General features: G+C 41.9%; 1 protein-coding gene across 1 annotated transcript; it reads left to right on the forward strand.

Annotated features, from left to right (window-relative positions):
• The first annotated feature begins 7143 nt into the window (after nucleotides 1-7143).
• Nucleotides 7144-19838, forward strand: PHAX (phosphorylated adaptor for RNA export). The gene is made up of 5 exons (XM_074995026.1): nucleotides 7144-7443; nucleotides 9901-10517; nucleotides 12641-12761; nucleotides 15371-15454; nucleotides 19569-19838. Exons 1-5 carry the CDS (start codon nucleotides 7339-7341, stop codon nucleotides 19836-19838), a joined length of 1197 nt encoding a protein of 398 aa, XP_074851127.1. The 5' UTR covers nucleotides 7144-7338.
• The last annotated feature ends 473 nt before the right edge of the window (nucleotides 19839-20311 follow it).

Below are 20311 nucleotides of genomic sequence, written 5' to 3' on the forward strand. Positions count from 1 at the left end.
AGCGCAGTCAAACCTACTGCTACGCAATAGGAAGACCTGACCCGCCCCCAAACCTGGGGAGAAGTGATTGGTGAATTCAGGGTCGGCCTACATTCTTGGTCTTGGCAGTGTTATTCAGCGAGGATTGTCAGACAAGCTGTTCCTCCAACCATCGATAAGAGAGAGGCCAGTGTGGAAAAAGGGAGTAAATGAATTAGTTGCTGGCGTCTACTGTAAGAAGAAATACACCACGCTGGGGAAATCAAGGATCCCCTTCTGTGCTGGGAATGTTTCCCTTCCCCGTGCAATTTCAGGTGTTTTTCATTTTGCAACAGAACATTTTAAACGATGAAACTTCCTTTCTTGTGTCAGAGTGCGGCTAACCAACAGCTTTGTAATAACCCAGGCAGGGGTTTTAAACAAAGGCACTGGAGAACTCCGAGACGGCAAGATTTTCAAAGTGTGAGCGCCGGAGCTGCATTACGTTATGTAGTTCAAACGAGATAAAACACAGTAGTCCATCTGTATAGTGGCTGCAGATCAAGATCAGCTCCAAAATATGTTGCCATCTTAGAAAAGAACGGGGGAGCCACAACTTAAAAAAGTTAGTTATTGCAATGGCCACTTTGAGTAAAACACGACCAAACAAATGAATTAAAATAAAGCTATTTTGAATCCTAGTCCATTCTCCCTCCCAATTCAAAAGTTTTGGGCCTTGATGCTCCCTCTTCATTTGGGACAACCATTTGAGGATTATGGACAATAGGAATAGAGTTAGGAGGTGGGAGAATTAGCCATTCTGCCTGTGTCATTAAAAAAACAAGCAGGCATGTAGCACCTTAAAGACTAACAAAATAACTTATTAGATGATGCACTTTGGTGGGGCAGAACCACTTCTTCATATCTGGAGATACAAAAGCGCATCACCTAGCAAATTATTTTGTTAGTCTTTAAGGTGCCACATGACTGCTTGTCTGTTTTATGAGAATACGGACTAACACGACTACCTCTCTGTCACTATTCAACACGACCGGCTCATGTTTAACTGGATCATTTAAAATGCTAGCCATTTTCTTACAATGCTGTTGTATAGATTTTGTAATACAAAAGTCCAGTTAAGCACCAGTGAGGACTGACAAGTTCAAAGGTACAAGGTCTTGAATTTGGGAAGCCACAAGAATGACCCTGACACTCAGGGTAAAAAACTAGGAAGAATTTTTATTTACAGTTTAAAACCGATTCAGTTCCTTACACCTCAATCTACTCAAAACAAAAAGCAGTCAAGTAGCACTTTAAAGACTAGCAGAATAATTTATTAGGTGAGCTTTTGATCTACTCAGTGAGAGAAAGAACCTCTTTAAAAACCAAGATCACACTGTTGCTTGACTGTCATTCTGGAAACCAGAAAGGCTTCAGCTTGAAACTCCTTTTTATAAATTAAGTACAAAAAAGGGTCATTCTGAAAGCTCCCAGGCCTCATTTCCCCAGCTTCTGTTGGCAGAAGATTACTGGAAACCACATGATGTTATGCCCTCTCCCTCACTGCCCAGGTTGATTCGAAACTGTCTGAATCCTTGTGGTCCCAATTCTCCCCTGCCTGGCACTTTGTGTAATCATTTACACCCATACAAGTCAAGCGTAAAATGTTCCTTGTTCTCGGTTTATATTCTGTGTGCACTGCCTTTGCACCAGTGAATGTGACTACACAAGATGCAAAACAGTGGAGACTCACAACAACATCGCTACCACCCAAATGGCAGGTCAATGGAAGAACTGTACTTCAGCTTTCATCCTCAAAGTCCTCCATCAAAGTTGCCAAAATCCTTCAGTAAAAAGAAGCCAGTACTTGATATTCATAATGTAGTGGGGGAAACACCACTTGAATATGAAGTTTTTAAAATGGCAGTCATGAGTAATAGAGGACAAAAGCACATACCTTTATGTTATTTGCTTAAAAGAATACCGTCATCCTCGACTCGGGTCAGAAATAATAAAATAAGTTAAAACCAGTTTCAGGTATTACACCTGCCATTTTGCACCACATGCCAAAGTTTGTGATTTTACAATTACATTTTCCTATTTTCAAAAATCTTCTTTCCTTCTTGTGTAAAAACTACAGGTTGAACCTCTCTAATCTGGCAACCTCAGGACCTGAGTGGAGCTGGACATGAGAATTTGTCAGACCACAGAAGGTCAATATTGTGTAGCAGCATTATCAACACTTCCACTGCTTAGTGGGCTCTTAGGAGACATTTGGGGTAAATTACAGATAAACAATAGCACAAAACACTGAGCGTCAGGACTGCTGGCTGGAAACAATCTTTATGGAACTACTGAGAATCTTGGCCACACACAGCTAACTATCATGCCGGATTACAGATGTTGATAGATGAGAGAGTTCCAGATTAGAAAGGTTCAACCTGTAGTACAAGCAACAGGGGGAAATGCCTAAAATACCACTTTTGCAAACACTTACTTAAATGCTCAATTTTAAGCATGAGTAGTCCTTAGGAATTCACCCTCTCAATCTCTTCAATATGAGACTATCCACATGCTTGTAGTAAATCATATGCCAAGTGCTTGAATGAACAAGGTCTACCAAAGAAAACACCCACTGTTTTACTGCTGTTTGTTTAATTGCTTTCAGTTATAGCAATCATGATAGTTGCATCTTCTCCCTTTAAACTGCATTTCACATTTAATGCTTATGGGAATGTAGATGGCTTGCTATAGCCATACATACTATATGTTTTCAGGAATACAACATGTTGTAAATGACCAAAAATTTAAAGTGGATACTAAAGCATCAAACCTGCAAGCATTTAGGCACATGCTTAACTTTAAGTGTATGAATAAATGCTATTTACCTCAGCAGAACTATTTTATTAGTAGCATTAATAAAATAAATGATCATTTTAATTTATTATGTTCCTGGAAGTAAAAAACATTGAAGTTGTCTAAATGCTTCATATTTTGGGATGATAAGTGTAATTAAATGTTTAAAAATAGTCTCTGAGAAGCAATAAAGATGTAAGGACTTGTGCTGGTGAAAAGAACAACAGAATTTTTGTCTAAAATCAAAACAGAGATCTTTCTGTTGTTAAGGTACTATATACAGATTTAGCTTAATAACCAGTGCAGTGTATACATGTTATATTAACCAAAAGTGAAGTTTATTCCTACGGGCAGAGCACTGGACTGGGACTCAGGAAACCTGGGTTCTGTTTGTCGGTCTATTATTGTCCAGCTGGGTGACCGTGATTAAGTTAGTCACTCTTTGCCTCAGTTTTCCCATCTGTGAAATGCAAATGAAAGAGACCACTTTTGTAAAGTGCTTTGAAATCTACCAAAGAATGATGTATTATTATTAATATTATTCCATAAGAATGGTCATATGCAATAAAAAGCTCTGCATGAATGCTGTAAAAGAGAACTTCAAAAAGAACGTAATCAACCATTTCATAAAAGGCAACCAAATTCAAAATGTGTTCTATTGATGATTCGAGAAAGCATCCGATCAAAACCAAATAGAATGTCACATTTTCAAATCCACAACAAAAGGTGTGGTTGATTTCAGCAGTTCTAGGAATGGTCTCTATTTGGTATATCTGTACAATATTTTTGGATGTTGTAGGCAGTTGGGTTAAAAAAGGAAGTGATCCATCTAACTCTAAGGGGAAAATATGAAAGATTTAAATAAATATCATTTAAGAGAACACAGTGCTTCTCAAAGGTACCTAATTTTCCTTACTAGAAGCTGAAGTTTTTTAACTATCTGAACAGGACATGATATAGTAATTGAAGCTTCCTCACCCCACCCTGACAGAGTGCCATCACAACTTTGACCCAGAGGTCTATATTGATTGTAAAGAAGTTCAGTCTCCATGGCTATTCAATCATTGTCCATTCTGCTAAAACTGCCAAGAAGGACACTGTCAATTCCTTTCATGCAGGCCACCACAAGGCCTGTTAGATAACAAGTTTCAATCACTACTGACGTGGGCTAGGTTTGAACTAGTGACTCAGAGGTTAAAAAAACCCCTCTGTAGTCCATGATTTCCTGAATCACTCATTCGCCCTGGAGTCATAACTCTTAATATGAGCCTTCTTTCCAAGGTTAATTCAATACCAAAGATCAAGCAGGTTCCAGTTGGGTGTAAGTTATGCAGCTTCTGATACAGTTGGAACTTCAGCATCTCCAAAGGTGGATCAAGTAATGGGATACCTTTAGAACAGTACCTGATTCACTTAATTAAGAGGGCTTTGTGGCCATAACAGTTGTGGCCTACCATTCCCTGACACAATGAACCCCCAGAAAGAAAAGGATCCCAGACATGTATTTGAAATTGATAAGAAGCCTCACAGAGATTATGAACTCAGATGACCCTTCTGAAACTTCAGAGCGCTCATGTTCAGAAGTTCTGACTCTGACACCTCTCAAAGGGACAATAAAAAGACACTAGAGAGGTACGCTACTATATGTGGGTTTGTCACTAGAAAGACACAGGTTTTCTCTCTTTCTCTCTGAAATCTTAAACCTAGTGCACAAAGATCCAGAATGAAGAATTTTAAAAAGGGGATACGTATTAAAGCATTTTGAAAAATCTTGCAAAGACCTTGTCTTTTCAGAAATATGCTCTCATTTGTAGGCTGAAGCTTTTGTTTCCCAGTGATCTTAAATACAGTGTCTAAAAGGTTTCTTTGCATATTGGCCTTGCAGTACTTTGTGGGGTGGGGAGCAAAGATTCTCCAGTGGTTTAGAGGCCAACCAAAGTCTTGAGAGACCTGGATTTAGGTTCTTCATCTGGCACAATTGTCCCATGTGACCATAGGCAAGTCATCTAACTTCTCTGTGCTTCAGTTCATCTGCATATAACAGTACTCCCCAATCTCCTAGAAATGTTCTGGAGATACATATGCTAAAGATTGTGAAGGAAATCACATAGCTTATTTCAAGTCAATTTCAAAATAAGCTATTTCACTATGTGGCACTGTCTAAACCATAGTTTCCCAAACCGGGGGTGTGCTCCCGGGGGAGCATGAATAAATTCCATGGGGGGACGAGGCAACACAGGCCCTGCCGCCGTCATTCCCTGCACCCAAAGAAAAAGCTGGACTTTGCTTCTGGCTCTCAGCCCCTGCCATTTTATGTGGGCAACCCAGCACAGCCACTATAAAAAGCAGGCAGTCAGCAAAGACCCACGTGCAGCTAGCTACCTCCTGCAAAGTTGAGTGAGTGCAGGTTGGGGAGGGGTGGGGGAGGAGGAGGAGAAGGATGGGATTGGATGGGATGGTGGTTGGGGGTGCCTGGCTGGGGGGAATATGATGGAGTGAGAATCAGGCAGGTGCCTGACTTTAGGGGAGGGGAGGAAAGGGGAGGGCAGGGCCTTGGAGGGGGGACGCAGGCTCACTGGGCTTAGGCAGCCAACTTGCTGGGCTCATGGGGCTTGGGCAGCTGGCCCCAGCATTGCGGGGACTTGGGCGGCTCAGGCTGGCAGCTGGGTGGTTGGCCTCGGCAGTGCAGGGCTCAGGTGGTTGGTGGGTGGGCGGCGGGCCCCAGCAGCGTGGGGCTCAGGTGGGCGGGAAGCTGGTGCGGGCAGCTCTAGTGGACGGAACGTGGCTCAGGCAGCTGGCCAGCTGGGGCTGCAGCAGGAACCCCCAAGGGGCCAAGAATAATTATTTGTACTTATTTTTAATTTTAAATAACATTTTTACATTAAGTTTTTGTGTTTATTTTAAAATACAAATTGATTTTTTTGTTAAAGGGGTCTTGGATGACGGTAAAGAACAAGTAGGGGGGCATGAGGGTTTCTCAAAAATCAAAAGGGGGAGCGTGATGCCAAAAAGTTTGGGAACCACTGATCTAAATGGTGTCAAGTTGAAATAAAGCATTATTTCAAAGCATCCCTTACTCCTCCTGCAACAAGGAGTACACAGATGCCGAAAGAGAGCAACCGTTATTTCAAAATTTTTTTCAAAATGATGGGCATGTAGCATACCCATGGGACAACTGTTTTGGGATACCAGAGTATCCCAAAATAGCTCCCGCCATGTAGACATCCTGTGGTAAGTGGGGGTATTTGATGACTACATAAGAGACATCCTTGTTATGTCCCATGTTTGAGGGTGAAAACTCCTCTCTGAATGTCCTCCTTTTATCAAAACAAAAAAGAAGTCCAGTAACACTTTAAAGACTAACAAAATAATTTATAAATAACATATAATTTATTAATAAATTATTTTGTAGGTCTTTAAAGTGCTAATGAACTGCTTTTTTGTTTTCACAGAATATAAACTAACGCAGCTATCTCTATCAAAACAAAAAAGCAGCTTTTGTGGGACAGACCCACTTCTTCAGACGATAGCCATACCAGAAGTGACTCAATATTTAAGGCATAGAGAACCAAAAATAGTAATCAAGGTTGACAAATCAGAAAAAAATTATCAAGGTGAGCAAATCAGAGAGTGGAGGGGGGGGGGGCAGTCAAGAATTAGATGAAGCCAAGTATGCAAAAATGCCCCTACAGTGTCCCAGAAACTTTGCATCCCGGTTCAAACCACGTGTTAATGTGTTGAATTTGAATGTGAAAGAGAGTTCAGCAGTCTGTCTTTCCAAAGCAGAGGGAAAATTCTTTTTCAATAAGATGCAAACACTGATCTCTGTTAAACTCTATGCTCAAAACTTTTCTGTTAGTCTATAAGGTGCCACAGGACCCTTTGTTGCTGTTACAGATCCAGACTAACACGGCTACCCCTCAGATACTTGTTAAAACTCTGTTATTTGTCTTCCTTTTACATCTTTCTTATTTTCCATCTGCTCCTTATATCAAAAGTTTACTATTAAGATTGTTGTGTCTTGGAGTGAATTTAAGTGTGAAATGTACTAGATTTACAGACTTAGAGCCTGAAATCATGTACCATGAAACAGATTTAGCACATGAACCATTTGTCCTCACCAGTCTGCCAATCCATACTTTTGGCTAGCAAGCTCCCATCCATCCCAGTGGGGCCAGGGTGACATGTTGTAGCAATGCAGTGGGATGACGTTGCCATGTAGGGACCTGACGTGATGGTCTATGTCAGATGACGTCATCAGTGACGTCAGGACAGCGGAGAACCTGACTGCGGGCGCTCTTTCCCTCTGAACGCTCTCCTCCAGGCCTTCCACGTAGGGTTGTCGGCGAAGACTACACTTCCCGGCCTGCCCTGCGGCCCGACCGCGCCCTCAGTGCAAGGCACGCTGGGGCACATAGGCCCGACCGACGCTGCCGCCACTCCCTCCCCTCAGCCGCGAGCGGAAGCGCTGGCTGTCGGGTCAGCGCCCCGCCCCCGATCTCAGCGGCGCAGCGCGGCGGGAAGATGGCGTTCGAGGCGCGGCGGATGGAGCAGGACGCGGAGGACGGGGAGATCTCGGACTCGGACTCCGACATGCCGGCCGGTGTCTCGGCCAGCGGCCCCCCGCAGGTCAGGGGCTCAGCCTCGCTTCCCGCCACTGCTGCTGCTGCTTCGCGCCGGGCCGCGAGTAGCCGCCCCCCCCCCCACACAGGCTCTGCGCGTGCAACCGGGGGGCGGCGTGGTCGGACCGCCAGCCTCCGGCGGCCGGGGCCGGCAGGGGGTTACCTGGGGAAACCCCCGTGCCCGGCCCCACTGCTGCCGAAGCTGCGATCAGTTGCCGCCTGCTGGGCTGGGGCCAAGTGACGTGGTTTGGGAGCAGCCCCTTGATCATCTTCTTCCTCCCCTTCCCCCGGGGCACTTCTGCTGGGGTGCCGCTTCGTGAACCGGGCTGTGCCCTGGGGAGGAGGAGGCGGCAGCCGACGCTAGTGTGTGTGTGCCTGGGGCGGAGAAGGGCGGGAGACGAGCGGTGGCATCTCTTGGAAGGAATTACGGGGTATTTCTCTTCGGCGCTGAATGGGCCCAGTTAGTGCTTTTTTTCCTTATCCGGTACTCACAGCCGTCTCTTGGAACACGCATAACGCCCACCCAACCCGTTTGCCTGCTTGCGGGTTTCCCTCAACCTCCGTGCGTCAGCTCTTCGCCAGCTTTCAGTGGTTACTTGTGCTGTATTGTCTCCCGGCGTTTCAGAAACAATGCAGCACCCAAACATGTTTAAAAGGGCTGTCATAACAGGATTCATACTGAATTTAAAAGCTGTCTCCATTGTCTTTAAGCTGCTTGCTGATAATCAGTTTTCATTTTAATAAATATTGATTCTTCACGTGTATATTGTTATCGGGTCATGTGAGACATATGTTAGGACAGAACATAACAGAATAGGTTGAGTGTACAGCATTGTAGATGTAATAAGGGTTTTTAGCTTCCTATTTGTACAGATCCATGTAGTCTAGTCTTGAAATGTGCACCAGGAAAGGAGCATGTAAATTACAGATGCATTTTTAATGTATAGAGCTATACTTGCAATGTTGTTCCAGAGTGTTGTGCTATCAAATATCCTTTTAGTTCAAAGCAGTTATATATTTCTTACAGTGGTAGGACAAGCTGGAGAGTCTTTACTACTTTTGCTTTTATGCTACAAAATAATTAAGGAGTGCCATCAGGTTACTGAAACTGTGTATAATATTTGCCTAAAACTGAGGGGACAGAAGATCACTTTAAAAATTATATTTTTGGGAGTTTTATTACATATTTTTGAAAGGACTGGAATTGTCAGTAAACGATGCTAACTTTATATTGATAGTAGCGGTATATCCTGTGGTTACCCTGTGAATAGGAATTATACCTGGATTATATTGCCTGTTTTTCACAGGTACCTAATTTCTAACTCTGTTTAGCAGTCTGAAATGGCAGTTCATCACTGGCCTACCTTAATTGGGTATTCTGAATGAAGCTTGTTGTTAGTAAGGTCCTTTGAAGTCCTTGGTGAAAGTTCTGCAGGTTGAACCTCTCTAATCCGGAACTCTCAGGTCCAGCAACATCCATAATCCAGCATGATTTTGGTTAGCCAGACAGGCACAGAAATCAGACATCAGGAATGGTAATGTACAGAAACCTGTGGGAGAGCACTTCAGTCTCCGTGGACACTCAGTAACAGATTTAAAAGTAGAAGGCCTTAAACAAAGGAATTTCAAAAACCAAATGGAGAGAGAAATCTCTGAGCTGCAATTTATTTGCAAATTTGACTCCATCAACCAAGGATTAAACAGAGATTGGGAGTGGCTGGCCCCTTACAAAAGCAGCTTCTCTGCCATGGGTGTTAACATCTCCACATTAGACTCTGACAATGGGCCATATCCCCCTGTCTGAGCTGTCCTTGTTTTTTCTTCTTTTGATACATACTACTGATAATGGGCCATTTCCACCTTGACTGAATAGACCTTGTCAGCTCTGGCCCTCCCTTTTACTGGGACCCCACTGTTTAAATAGCCCTCTGAAACTCCCCTCCCCACTCATGCATCTGATGAAGCGGGTCTTTGCCCACGAAAGCTTGTGCTCCAAAATATCTTTTAGTCTGTAAGGTGCCACAGGACTTCTTGTTGTTCTTGAAGATACAGACTAATATGGCTACCTCTTTGATACACAGAAACCAAGTTTCCTGCAGTCCCATAAAGTTTGTTGAAAGCCACCAGTCCTGGCTCTGTGTTCTATACTGTTGTTTAGGTGTGATTTACCACTAAGTGTCTTCTCCTGGTAAGGAGTGAAAGTATTGGTAATTCTGCTAGGCACTATTGACCTCCTGTAGTCTGGCAAATTCTCTCATCTGGCATGGGTCAGGTCCTGAGGGTGCTGGATTAGAGAGGGTCAGTGTGTAGTTAAAGTATAGCTAATTTAGTTTGTTTTTAAAATTATTCTCACACAGGAATCAGAATAAATGATTTTATTATGTAGTCTAATTATCAAAATATCCGGTCACATTCTTTTTTAAAAGTACTAATTAAACTTAAAAAAAAAATGACTTTGTTTCAGAAACCACATGATGGCAACAGTTCAATCAGACCTTTTCAGAGCACTCTATCACCCTGTGCACCAAGTGTTCCTTATCGGATAAGCAAAGGTGTGGACTCCAGTGAAGAGAGCCTCTCTGATTCAGATGATGACACTTCTGTCTGGAAACGGAAACGACAAAAATGTTTTAACCTCCCTCCTGCTAAGCCAGAACCTTTTCAGTTTGGCCAGAGTCACCAGAAGCAAACTGTCTTAGGGGGTAAGAAAATCAACAATATTTGGGGTGCAGTCCTTCAGGAACAAAATCAGGATGCAGTGGCCACTGAACTTGGAATTTTAGGAATGGAAGGTAATATTGACAAGAGTAGGCAGTCTGAGACTTACAACTACTTACTGGCTAAAAAGCTGATGAAAGAAATGGACCACCATGTGGAGACATTAGACAAAGAGCTGGATGAATACATGCAGGATGACAAAAAAACAGTGTCAAAGGAGGAAGAAAATGGACAAGGATTTCTTAAACGGAAACGGCCTGTCAAGGACAGACTGGGTGAAAGACTAGAAATGAATTACAAAGGGAGGTATGAGATTACTGAAGAAGATTCTGAGGAAAAAGTGGCTGATGAAATTTCTTATAGGTGAGATCATCCATTAAGTTAGTGAAAATTACTGAAGGGCTTGAATGTTTGACTGCTTCATTTGTTTATTTCAGCTTCAATTTTTCATGCAAGGTTGGCAACCTAAGGGTGACTTAAAAAAACCACCCTTCAGCCAAAATCATTCCCCCATTTCTGAGAATAAGGCTATGGAAAGAAGTGTGTTGTCCATGTGGAAAAATTGTGGTAACCTTTTATTTAAAAAGCCTCCACTGTCATATGTTTCAGAGCAGGTACTTGAAATTTGTATAGGGAGCTGTCATTAGTTTCAGATGTGAGCTTTTTGCCATCCTTATGAAGACCTGCCACATTTGGGGGAGTTAAAGTTATGGAAATTTGCAGTTGACAAATGCTCAGAGACATTTTGGTAGCTAAATGCCCCTTAAAGATTCAGCCTGCACTGAGCATTCTCCAGCCCAGGAGTGAGTTGGATTTCCCCTCTAATTGCTACTCTGGGCTTCTTGCCTGTGCCAAACCCAGCATGTGATCTGAGAGCTGGGAGTCTCTCTCTAAAGGATTCAGTCCTGTTGGGGCTAAACAGCATGGAGAAGAAAGTCACCTTGATTTCAATGAGTCTGGAGACTAGCATGGACTGACCGGGCAATGGGACTGGGAGTCAAGTGTAATGGAATGGGGGCCTGGGACTGGTGGAGGGATGGGCAGGGAGATACCTCTGGTGAGGAATACTGGGGATGGGAATGTGAGAGCTGCATGAGGTCAGAGTGGCAGAAGAGACATCAAATGAGCAAGCCAAGAGGAGGGAAGCCAGCCTGTGATGAGAAACCTGAAGAGCACAGACTGGGACTGGCTAGGTGAAGAAAATGGAACTGTGATAAGGAGCAAGGAATTGGGACAGAGAGAAGTCAAAAGGGAGAGTGTGTGGAAGGGGTGAAGCGCAGGGAGAAATGGGAAGAAGACTGTGCCTGCTAGAGTGCGCTCTCCTGCATGGCCTGTCTTTCCGCTTCTTTTCTGTCGTCAAACATCTGTCTCAACTTTTGGCAGAGCAGGTGTCTCATCCTTCCCTAGCACACATACAGCTGCGGAATCCATTATGCTCCCTGTTCGCCACATGTGGCGAACGGGGCAGCAGGGTGTGGTGAATGCAGCTCAGGAGAGCCACATGTGGAGCGCCCATCCAGCCACTCCACGCATGTGCCCCGCCACATGTGGGACAAGCACATAGTGGAGGCAGGTCCTCGGGCTTCAGCCATAGAACGATTTGTACAGTGGTGGTGGCTACAGGTGTAGCACAGCTCCAGCTCTGGGGCAGTCTCTCCAGCCCCCAGGGTGGCAGCTCCAGCCGTGGTGAGTAATCTCACGGCCGGGGGGGGGGTCTGTGCCTGGCTAGGGAGTGGGGGAGGCTGACTGTGGCTCTTGGGGGGGCTGTGATGATAGGGTGAATGTCTTGGACACCACGGACATAGAGAATGACAACATACTACTGCTCTGTTACTCCCTTAGCTCAAGTTCCAGAGATCTGTGCTGTGGGTCACCCACTGTTGATGAGCATTGTATGGGTGTCCATATGACAGAATTTTTTTTTAGTTTGCCTTTTTAAAAACCTCAGCAATTAAACAAAAATAGTTAGAATATTAAGTTTGTAAATTCATGTACTCAGAAAATACTTATGATCTACATTTAATGTATTAGACCTTAAGGCACCAAAGAACATGAGTATGCTAGCTGAACTTAATATGATTGCACTTTATATACACTCAGTTTTATGATTTCTTATGCATCCTTAGCAGGTTGTGATGCAGCAAGTACATGTGCACATGCAAATGATTGTTGAAATGACCCTACAAATGTCAGTTGTGAGGAAATAATGCCTTACCAAAATATTTAAAGCTATTTAAAAACAAAACATTGTATGTTTAAAGATTGAACTATCAGAAGTACACTATTTTGAAATCCATTTAAAAACTGAGTTGGTAATACAGACATTTAGGCAGAAAATCTATATGTACCTTTATTTTGGGATAACTAAAGCTTTAATCTCCTACAACAGTCACATTCAAACATTAATTATTTGGGTAGCCCCATTGAGATCACATGCTTAATTTTACTCATGGAAAATCCTATTGACTGGAGATTTGCTTTTTTAGGCTTCGAGAACCAAAGAAAGATTTGATAACTCGAGTAGTAAAAATCATTGGAAATAAGAAAGCTATTGAACTGCTTATGGAAACAGCAGAAGTGGAACAAAATGGTGGACTCTTCATAGTGGTAAGATTAAAAAAGTTTTTCTGTCTTTATCAGTGATGGGAAACTGAGGGGAGGTCAGACAATTTAGATATTGAATTGCAAAAAATTAGATATTTAATTGCAGTAAACTGTATAACTATTAAAGCACATATGGTCAACATCACATTTCAAGGTGTACAAAGTAAATAATCTTAAATCAAACTACTGAGTTCTTAATATGCATTTTTCTTTGCGTGTCTATAAATATCAATTATACGTTATCACATTTCTCAACTATAGTTCCAGGCAGTCAGTGGACTCAGGAAAATAGTACTGGGATGTAGTCCTCAAAAAATGAGAACTAGTAACTTTTTTTTATTTTGTTCCTGAGGGAATTATGCTTCTAAAAATTAAATTCTGCACATTTTAAAATTCTGCAAAAAGTCTGCTTATTTTATTTGTTAAAATAAAACAATGTCAATTGCTTTGGTAATTTTTTTTTCAAAATAGTGTTAGCCAAGTATGTCTGTAGCAATACAGACGACAAAAAGACTCAAATGTGTTCTTGACAAATAGATTCCTTATAGGCATTTTAAAACAGAACTTTGAGTAATTAATTTAAACCACAGTACAGAAGTTTACTACATCCCTCAGTGCAAACACTTGGTGGAGTGAGGAGTAACAAAGGAGCTGTAGGAGGGGGAAGGAGTCAGGGAGTCAATCTGGAGGATTGTTGGGTGTGGATGCATAGATGCAGGTAGTGGAGGTGCTGGAAGTACTCAGGATTTACAGTTTGGTTCACTGACCTTCTGCAATCACTATAGAAATTGTTCAGACACCCTTGTGTGGGTGAGAGTACTGTGAAAATTTCTTGGGTGGTGGTGGAAGGGATTAAGATGTTCAGGAGCCTCTCCCATTTACCCAGGTGTGCTAACCGCTATCTGTGTTTCTCTCCAACCCCAACCCTCCCTCCTCTCCCACATATGGCTCTGAAGCCCTCTAATCCATTCATCCTCCAGACTCAATGCTGTTATACCACTAATTCTTGAGTCTGTCCCACCTGCCCGCTAGCCCTTCTGAGCCCATCTGTGGAAATGCTCCCCCCACCCTTCTTAGAAACCCCATGTGCACCATTCTGCCTCCTAATTTGGCTTTCATCACAGTAGCTTTCATGGAAGTAGCTGACTGCTACTTATTCTGCACCACAGCTGCCTCGGGTGAGCAGAAGGTAGAACTACAGAACTTCTGGGTCAGAATTTTATTTTTTGTTTGGGGAAGAGGGGTGATTCAGCATGGAACACAAATTCTGTGCATGTGCAGTGGTGTAGAATTCCTTCAGGAGTATGAAATTCTGCAGTATCTGAGTCTACCACATGAGGTGGGTTGGATGTCTGACAACACCTAAAAAACATCTTGTAGTCGCTGTAATTTTCTGTATTAGGTTTTTATGTGCAGTTAGTGATACATGTGTATTGTCTCTGTAGTTACTTGTCTTAAGGTGGTTAAATGAGCAAAAACTAAATTTCAATCTTAGTATTTGAGTTGTTCCTTATCTTGGGGTTTTTGGGTCATCTTTAATGATAATGTTTTGTAAACAGTATAAAGGAAAGTGTTGCATTTGGTTATTGTTAGCAATATATTACATGTCCATAATTTTCACGTCTTTCAATGTTCAATTCCATTTGTGCACTAATATGACTTCATTGCCACTACTTGCTGTTGATATTACATCACCCACTGAACTCAACTGGAGCTTGAAACTGATGTGTAGGGAGGGAGGTTTTAGAAGTGTTGTGAATATCTGGCATATCTTGAGACAAAAATGCTAGCTTTGCTAAAATTCAGCATTACATTGTGAAAGGACACTACAGAAGCTAATTGAGATTTTAGGCAGTAATGTGCTGAAGTAACCGTTTGCATTGCCATTATAGGAAACCAGTGAAAGGATGTAAACATCTAACTTTTTAGATTGTTGCAATCTTTGAAAAATATAAGAAGTTGACAGAGCTTAGAATCCTGTGAGCTATCATATCAGAATGGCCTACTGACTTATATGAGTACTTTGATATTTAATGTTCACCCATGAATATTACGCTATGACTCATGGTGCCACCCTCATCGCTCACTTGTTAAATTTTCAGACAAGCTGTTTCTCACACGTGGCAGAAGCTCCCTGTAAACATCTGCAAAACTAACTCATTAGCCACTTTAAAAATCTTTCCATAATACTCTTTTGCTGGGAGGCCTACAGAAAACTTGGCAATGCTTGTTTTTTGTTTTTTGTTTTTTTAAATCTCCATAATTTAGCTGTCCATTTATAGTGTCTTGTGCATCACTGGCCACTTTTGGTGGATGAATCTCAAAAACAAAAAACCCCAAACCTCTTCACAGGAAACTTTGTAACTTTTCAGGCGTCTTTGTCGTATGCTTGTTCAGCACCTGGCACAGTTGTTTCTGGGCCTCTGAATGCTGCCTCAGTACAACACCTCATACATATATGAGGCTCCTAGGCATGACTACAGTACAAATAAATATACCACAGAAAAGAGTTGTTCTAATAAAAAAGGGATATTTTAGATATCTTAAATGACAATTACTCTGAATCTGGTTTAGACTTCCCACTATGAATAACTTATTCTTCTATTATACAGAATGGTAGTAGAAGAAGAACACCGGGAGGAGTTTATATAAACCTGTTGAAGAATACACCTAGCATCACTGGAGAGCAAATCAAGGTAAATAGATTGTAAATCACTATGACAAAAGAAACTGAGTTCTTTAAAGAAGGATTTTAATTTTTAGAGCATTTTTTTTTCAAAGGGAGCAGGTTTAAACTACTATGAAAATGTTCATTGTGCCAGACTATAACTCGGTGCACACATAACTGTTAGGCTACTGCTACACTGTAGTCATAAGTCAAAATAACTTATGCAATTTACGCAAAGCAAATTGCATAATTTATTTTGAGTTCCCTTATTTTCAACTTGGTGCTGTTCATATGGCACCAAAGTTCAAAATAAGCGGCCATAGTGAAGTTTCCATTACATCTCATACAACGAGGAGTACTGGAATACCACACTCGAAATAGGAGCACTGCTATTTCGAGCTCAGTGTTGGGTACAGAAAGGTGCTTGGGCTGGAGGATAAGCTGTGGGGTCTGAGGGGGAGTTTGGGTGAAGGAACGTCTTCATGCGCTGCTTCCTCCTCCTCCCCCTCCCCCGCCCCCAAGCAAAATCTTTCTGAGCCCATTGATCCGTTTCTGGCCAATAGGTGATGGGATTTTGCTAAGGAGCAGGACCAGTGCATAAAGCCTGTGCCCGCATCTGGAGCAGAGTGCCATATGGTTCAGGCTGCAGTTTCCAGTTATTTGGCACTGCAGCGGGCAGTGAGGCTGCCTCAGGATCATGTAGAACTGCTTGCCAGGAATTGTCTAGGCCAGGGTTCTGCAACTGAAATAGCGAAAAGACCATTTTTTTCAGATTTGTTTACAAAATCAATACATCGAATTGCAATAAGAGGAATTCAAGACAGTCCTTAGTAAATAACATCAAAGTGTACTTTTTGTCATCCATTTTCTTAAGAACAGAGCGCACACATTGATTTGTACCATTTAAAGTTAACCCGCCTCAGCCCCTAAATCTGCCCCCCATCCCTAGGCTTAACCCTTCTCAGCTCTACCCCCCCCACCCTATTCCCCTGGATTATTTTGCCTCAGATGATGATGCTGTCCATGACTGCTCCACTCTGCCTTCTCCTCCTCAGCACAGCTCCAGCAGGGGCAGGCTCGGTCGTCCCTTCTCCCATGTCTCCTCTCCCTTTCCCCATGTGAAATGCGGGCAGCTCCCTGCCCTGCTGCCCCCTGTCAGACCCCACAAGCCATCCTGCATCCCAGTTCTTTACCATTATCTCCCTTCTGTGCCCAACCTTCATCTTGGAGCCTGTACTCCTTCTATAGAAAAGTGCAGCCCTTTTCTGCTTCCCCAAAATCTTGGAGGCCCACTCATGCCTTAAGACATCTGCCCATTAAATAGGAACTCTGTGGTGGAGGTAGGGATGTAGAATCCAGTTCTCCAGATTAGCAGTCTAATGCTTTAACCTGGAGGCCATCTTTTGTCTTTCTGCAATTCCCTGTGTCTGTCTTTGTACAGTTTCTAACTTCCACAATAAATGGAGCAGGGGTACTACAGACAGCAGCTTCCTTCAATACACAACCCTGATTCATCCCCAGAGCATGCTCCGTTCAATGCACTGAATGAAGAGAGTATGGTTGATTACATTATATAATATTTTTAAGACTATTAAGATGCATGCATATAGTAGGACCCCAGAAATAGTTACACAAGTGATCTTATGTATATTCTTTTGAGTGCATGACTTTACAAACAATGATATTATGTAATTATGTGTGCAATGTCCTAAACTTTGAAAAAAAGCAATTTGAAAAACCCCTCAAATTCATCATGCACTGTATATTGACACTCCTCTCCACCTCAGACCTGTGGGATAGACCTCTGCCGTGAGAGCTAACAGAGTAAATAGTAGAGTAGTAGACTGTCATCCTATCTGGACCAGCATTAGAAAAGGATAAAACACCTATGTTGCCATTAAGCTTGACAGATATTTATTGTCAGCAGATTAATATTGAGACTTGAATCTTGGGTTCCATTCTGGATCTAAAGGAAAGTGTTCTTTAGTGGTTACAGATCTTCAGTCTCTCCTCCTCTGCCACAAAGCCCTAACCCTTTCTATTCTGTCTCCTCCAGCATGTCCTCATGCCAGTCTTGGATCATATTCCCTTCTTCCTTCCCTGCAGTCTCTCCAGTGTCTCTTCCCAGATCTAGTGTCTGTCTTCTCATGTAACTGGTTCTGGTTTACACCCTCCTACCCCTTTAGTTTTCTCATGCCAGTTCCAGCCTACCACTCTTAAGTTCTACAACTGAATGTGAACCTCTGCTGGCTTCCACTCCAGTCTTGTTGCCAATAAAGTTTGATCAGCAGTGGAATAACTAGTGATCTTGATGTTTTAAACCAGGGATGGGCAGCCATGAATAGCGTGTGGGCTGCATGAGTGTCTCTCTATCTCAAAGGGCCACAGCAGCCCGTGCCCACTGGGGTTCCTCTTGTAGCTCTGCAGCCCCGTTGTCTGCCCTTCTCCCACAGGCCTCTTGCATACTGGGGCACCAGAGCCCTGCACTTACCTGTACCTCCCCCTGATTTGTAGTGTTGCAGCCTTGGGAGGGAGGGGAATGAGCAGGGACAGAGCATGAATCAGGTGATTCTCAGCTCCTCCTAAAGTGCTGTGAGGGGGGCATGGGGGAATAGGAAGGGTCAGACTCTGCCACCCTGTGTGTATCTGTGGGCAGTACATGAAGCCCCAATGGATCGCAGGTTGCCAACCAGTTTTAAACTATTGTATTTAGCCTTCTTTGTTAATACCCCCATTTGAGATAATGGGAGCAGTTTTCCTTAAAGCTGCTGTTTTAACCTTTCTGCAGATTCTTGGAGTGTTCCAGATGCTAAGCTTTGGTTCATATTTTCAAAATTATTTTTCAACCCATTAAAATTAGTGACTTTAAAAATATATATATATTCTGTTGCACAATTATGTGGCATTTAAAAAAAAAAAAGATGGCCAGTTGTGAAGTACTAAAAATATGACATTCCCAAAAATATTTGTTCTTTCTTTTTGTCTTTGTGACTGGAGTGCCAAGGGGACATGGGGTGTACAATGAGGCGGATGATCCTCAACATTGTTCATTAGTCTAATAATTAGATTCATCAAACCAGCAACATAACAATTTCTGCAATAGCTCATCATTCCAGAAGCCAGAAATACAGCTCCGTCAAAGCAACCCTGCCTTTGGTTCTCACTCAGCATCAAGTCAAACAGGATGAGGATTGTTGAAAATATTGTTCATACTATAAAATAGTCTGCTAAGGATTGGACATATTATTACCATGTCAATGAATATTTTGGGTCTTATCCAAATAATCACTTTTAGCCAATTCTTAACAAAACTAAAATTTATTTAACAAAGAGTTAAAAGACTATTATACATGCAGATATGAAGTTCTTCGGTCATTTTATAGTAGCATGGTGAACTTCAGAATTGCAGAGAGTTCTTTCAGCATTAGTTCCATAGGTTATAGTCAGATATCAGCTGGAGACCTTAGTTGTCTTGCAGTTCAGACTTCTCCTGACAAAGCTTAAGCAGATCCAAGATAACAGGATCTGGGTGCAAGAACTGTTTTTGTAGTTCTCAGGCAGCCTCTTCAAAGCCACAGTGCTTCACTCAAGAGGCTGTCAAGTAGAACCACCGATTTCTTACATATGCACAGGTAACTAGTTGCATTCATTAGCACAAGATATTAGCATTAAGCAAGTTTATAGACAGTTTACTACAAACTTCAGTGATATTATTACACCAGAGTTGTATAATGTTAATTTCCCCTTTTATATCTCTGAATCAATGGACTATAACAACAGACAGGAACCATTTGATTACATTAACGTCCAATAAGATACCATTAACTATAGAATACAACAATCACTATCTTCTTCCAGTTCTGTTTATAGTACAAATCTACATTTCAAAGCTCTGATCTGTTTATTAACCTGGATTTGTTAGCTATTTATTTTTCTAATATGTATTTAAACATTGAATTTGGGACACTCATCTGGCTAGTTGCTTAACACTTTCTGGCTTAGGTTCAATCTTATTATTTTAAAGATTAATAAAACCAATGATATTACTGGCAAGGTCTGTAGGGCTTTCACTTGTTTCTCTTTAGTAGTTATAAGGCAAACACTTGCATGATCAGCATATTAAATAAAATATTCTCTTCAAGGAAATCTTCTATGTTGAAAACCAGAAGGAGTATGAAAACAAAAAAGCTGCTAAGAAGAGGAGACTGCAGGTTCTAGGAAAGAAGATGAAACAAGCTATTAAAGGGCTAAACCTTCAGGAGTATGATGATGCATCTCGAGAAACTTTTGCTAGTGACACAAATGAGGCCTTGGCTTCTTTGGATGATTTACAGGAAGGACATGGTGAAATGAAGGTGGATCCAGAGGATGCCATTGAAATTGATGATGCTCATGATCTGGAGACTTTTTAGTCATTAGTGGACTGGTTATATTGGAGAACTAAATCTGATATATTAAATCAATGTTTTATATTATATCTGTTTTCATAAATTGCACAAGTAAATATGATTGGAAACACTTTTTATTTGAATAGAATTTGACATAATTAGCTAAATGTGAGAGCTTGGTAGTTACCCATCCTCTTTTATGAATCTGATCATTTTCTCCTTCAGAAGATGTTAGTGTTGTAGATAACTCTGCTGTCTTAAAATCTGTTGCTGATGATTTTCACTTAGTTGACAAATTTGGGAATAAACTCAGGGCTAGTGTTTTTCTTTGACAGATGAAATATAGTGTCATGCTCAGGCTAGTAATGCTCCTAAATCTAACAGGGAGGGAGGAGAAAAAGCATTTTGCTAATGTAAAATACATACTGGTATTAAAGGTCCTATATTTTTAATATGGCAAAGTACTGAGAAATATTACTTTGTACAGGTCTAAAAGT

The sequence above is a fragment of the Carettochelys insculpta genome, chromosome 5 (genome assembly GCF_033958435.1).
Source record: "Carettochelys insculpta isolate YL-2023 chromosome 5, ASM3395843v1, whole genome shotgun sequence".
NCBI classification, from domain to species: domain Eukaryota; kingdom Metazoa; phylum Chordata; order Testudines; family Carettochelyidae; genus Carettochelys; species Carettochelys insculpta.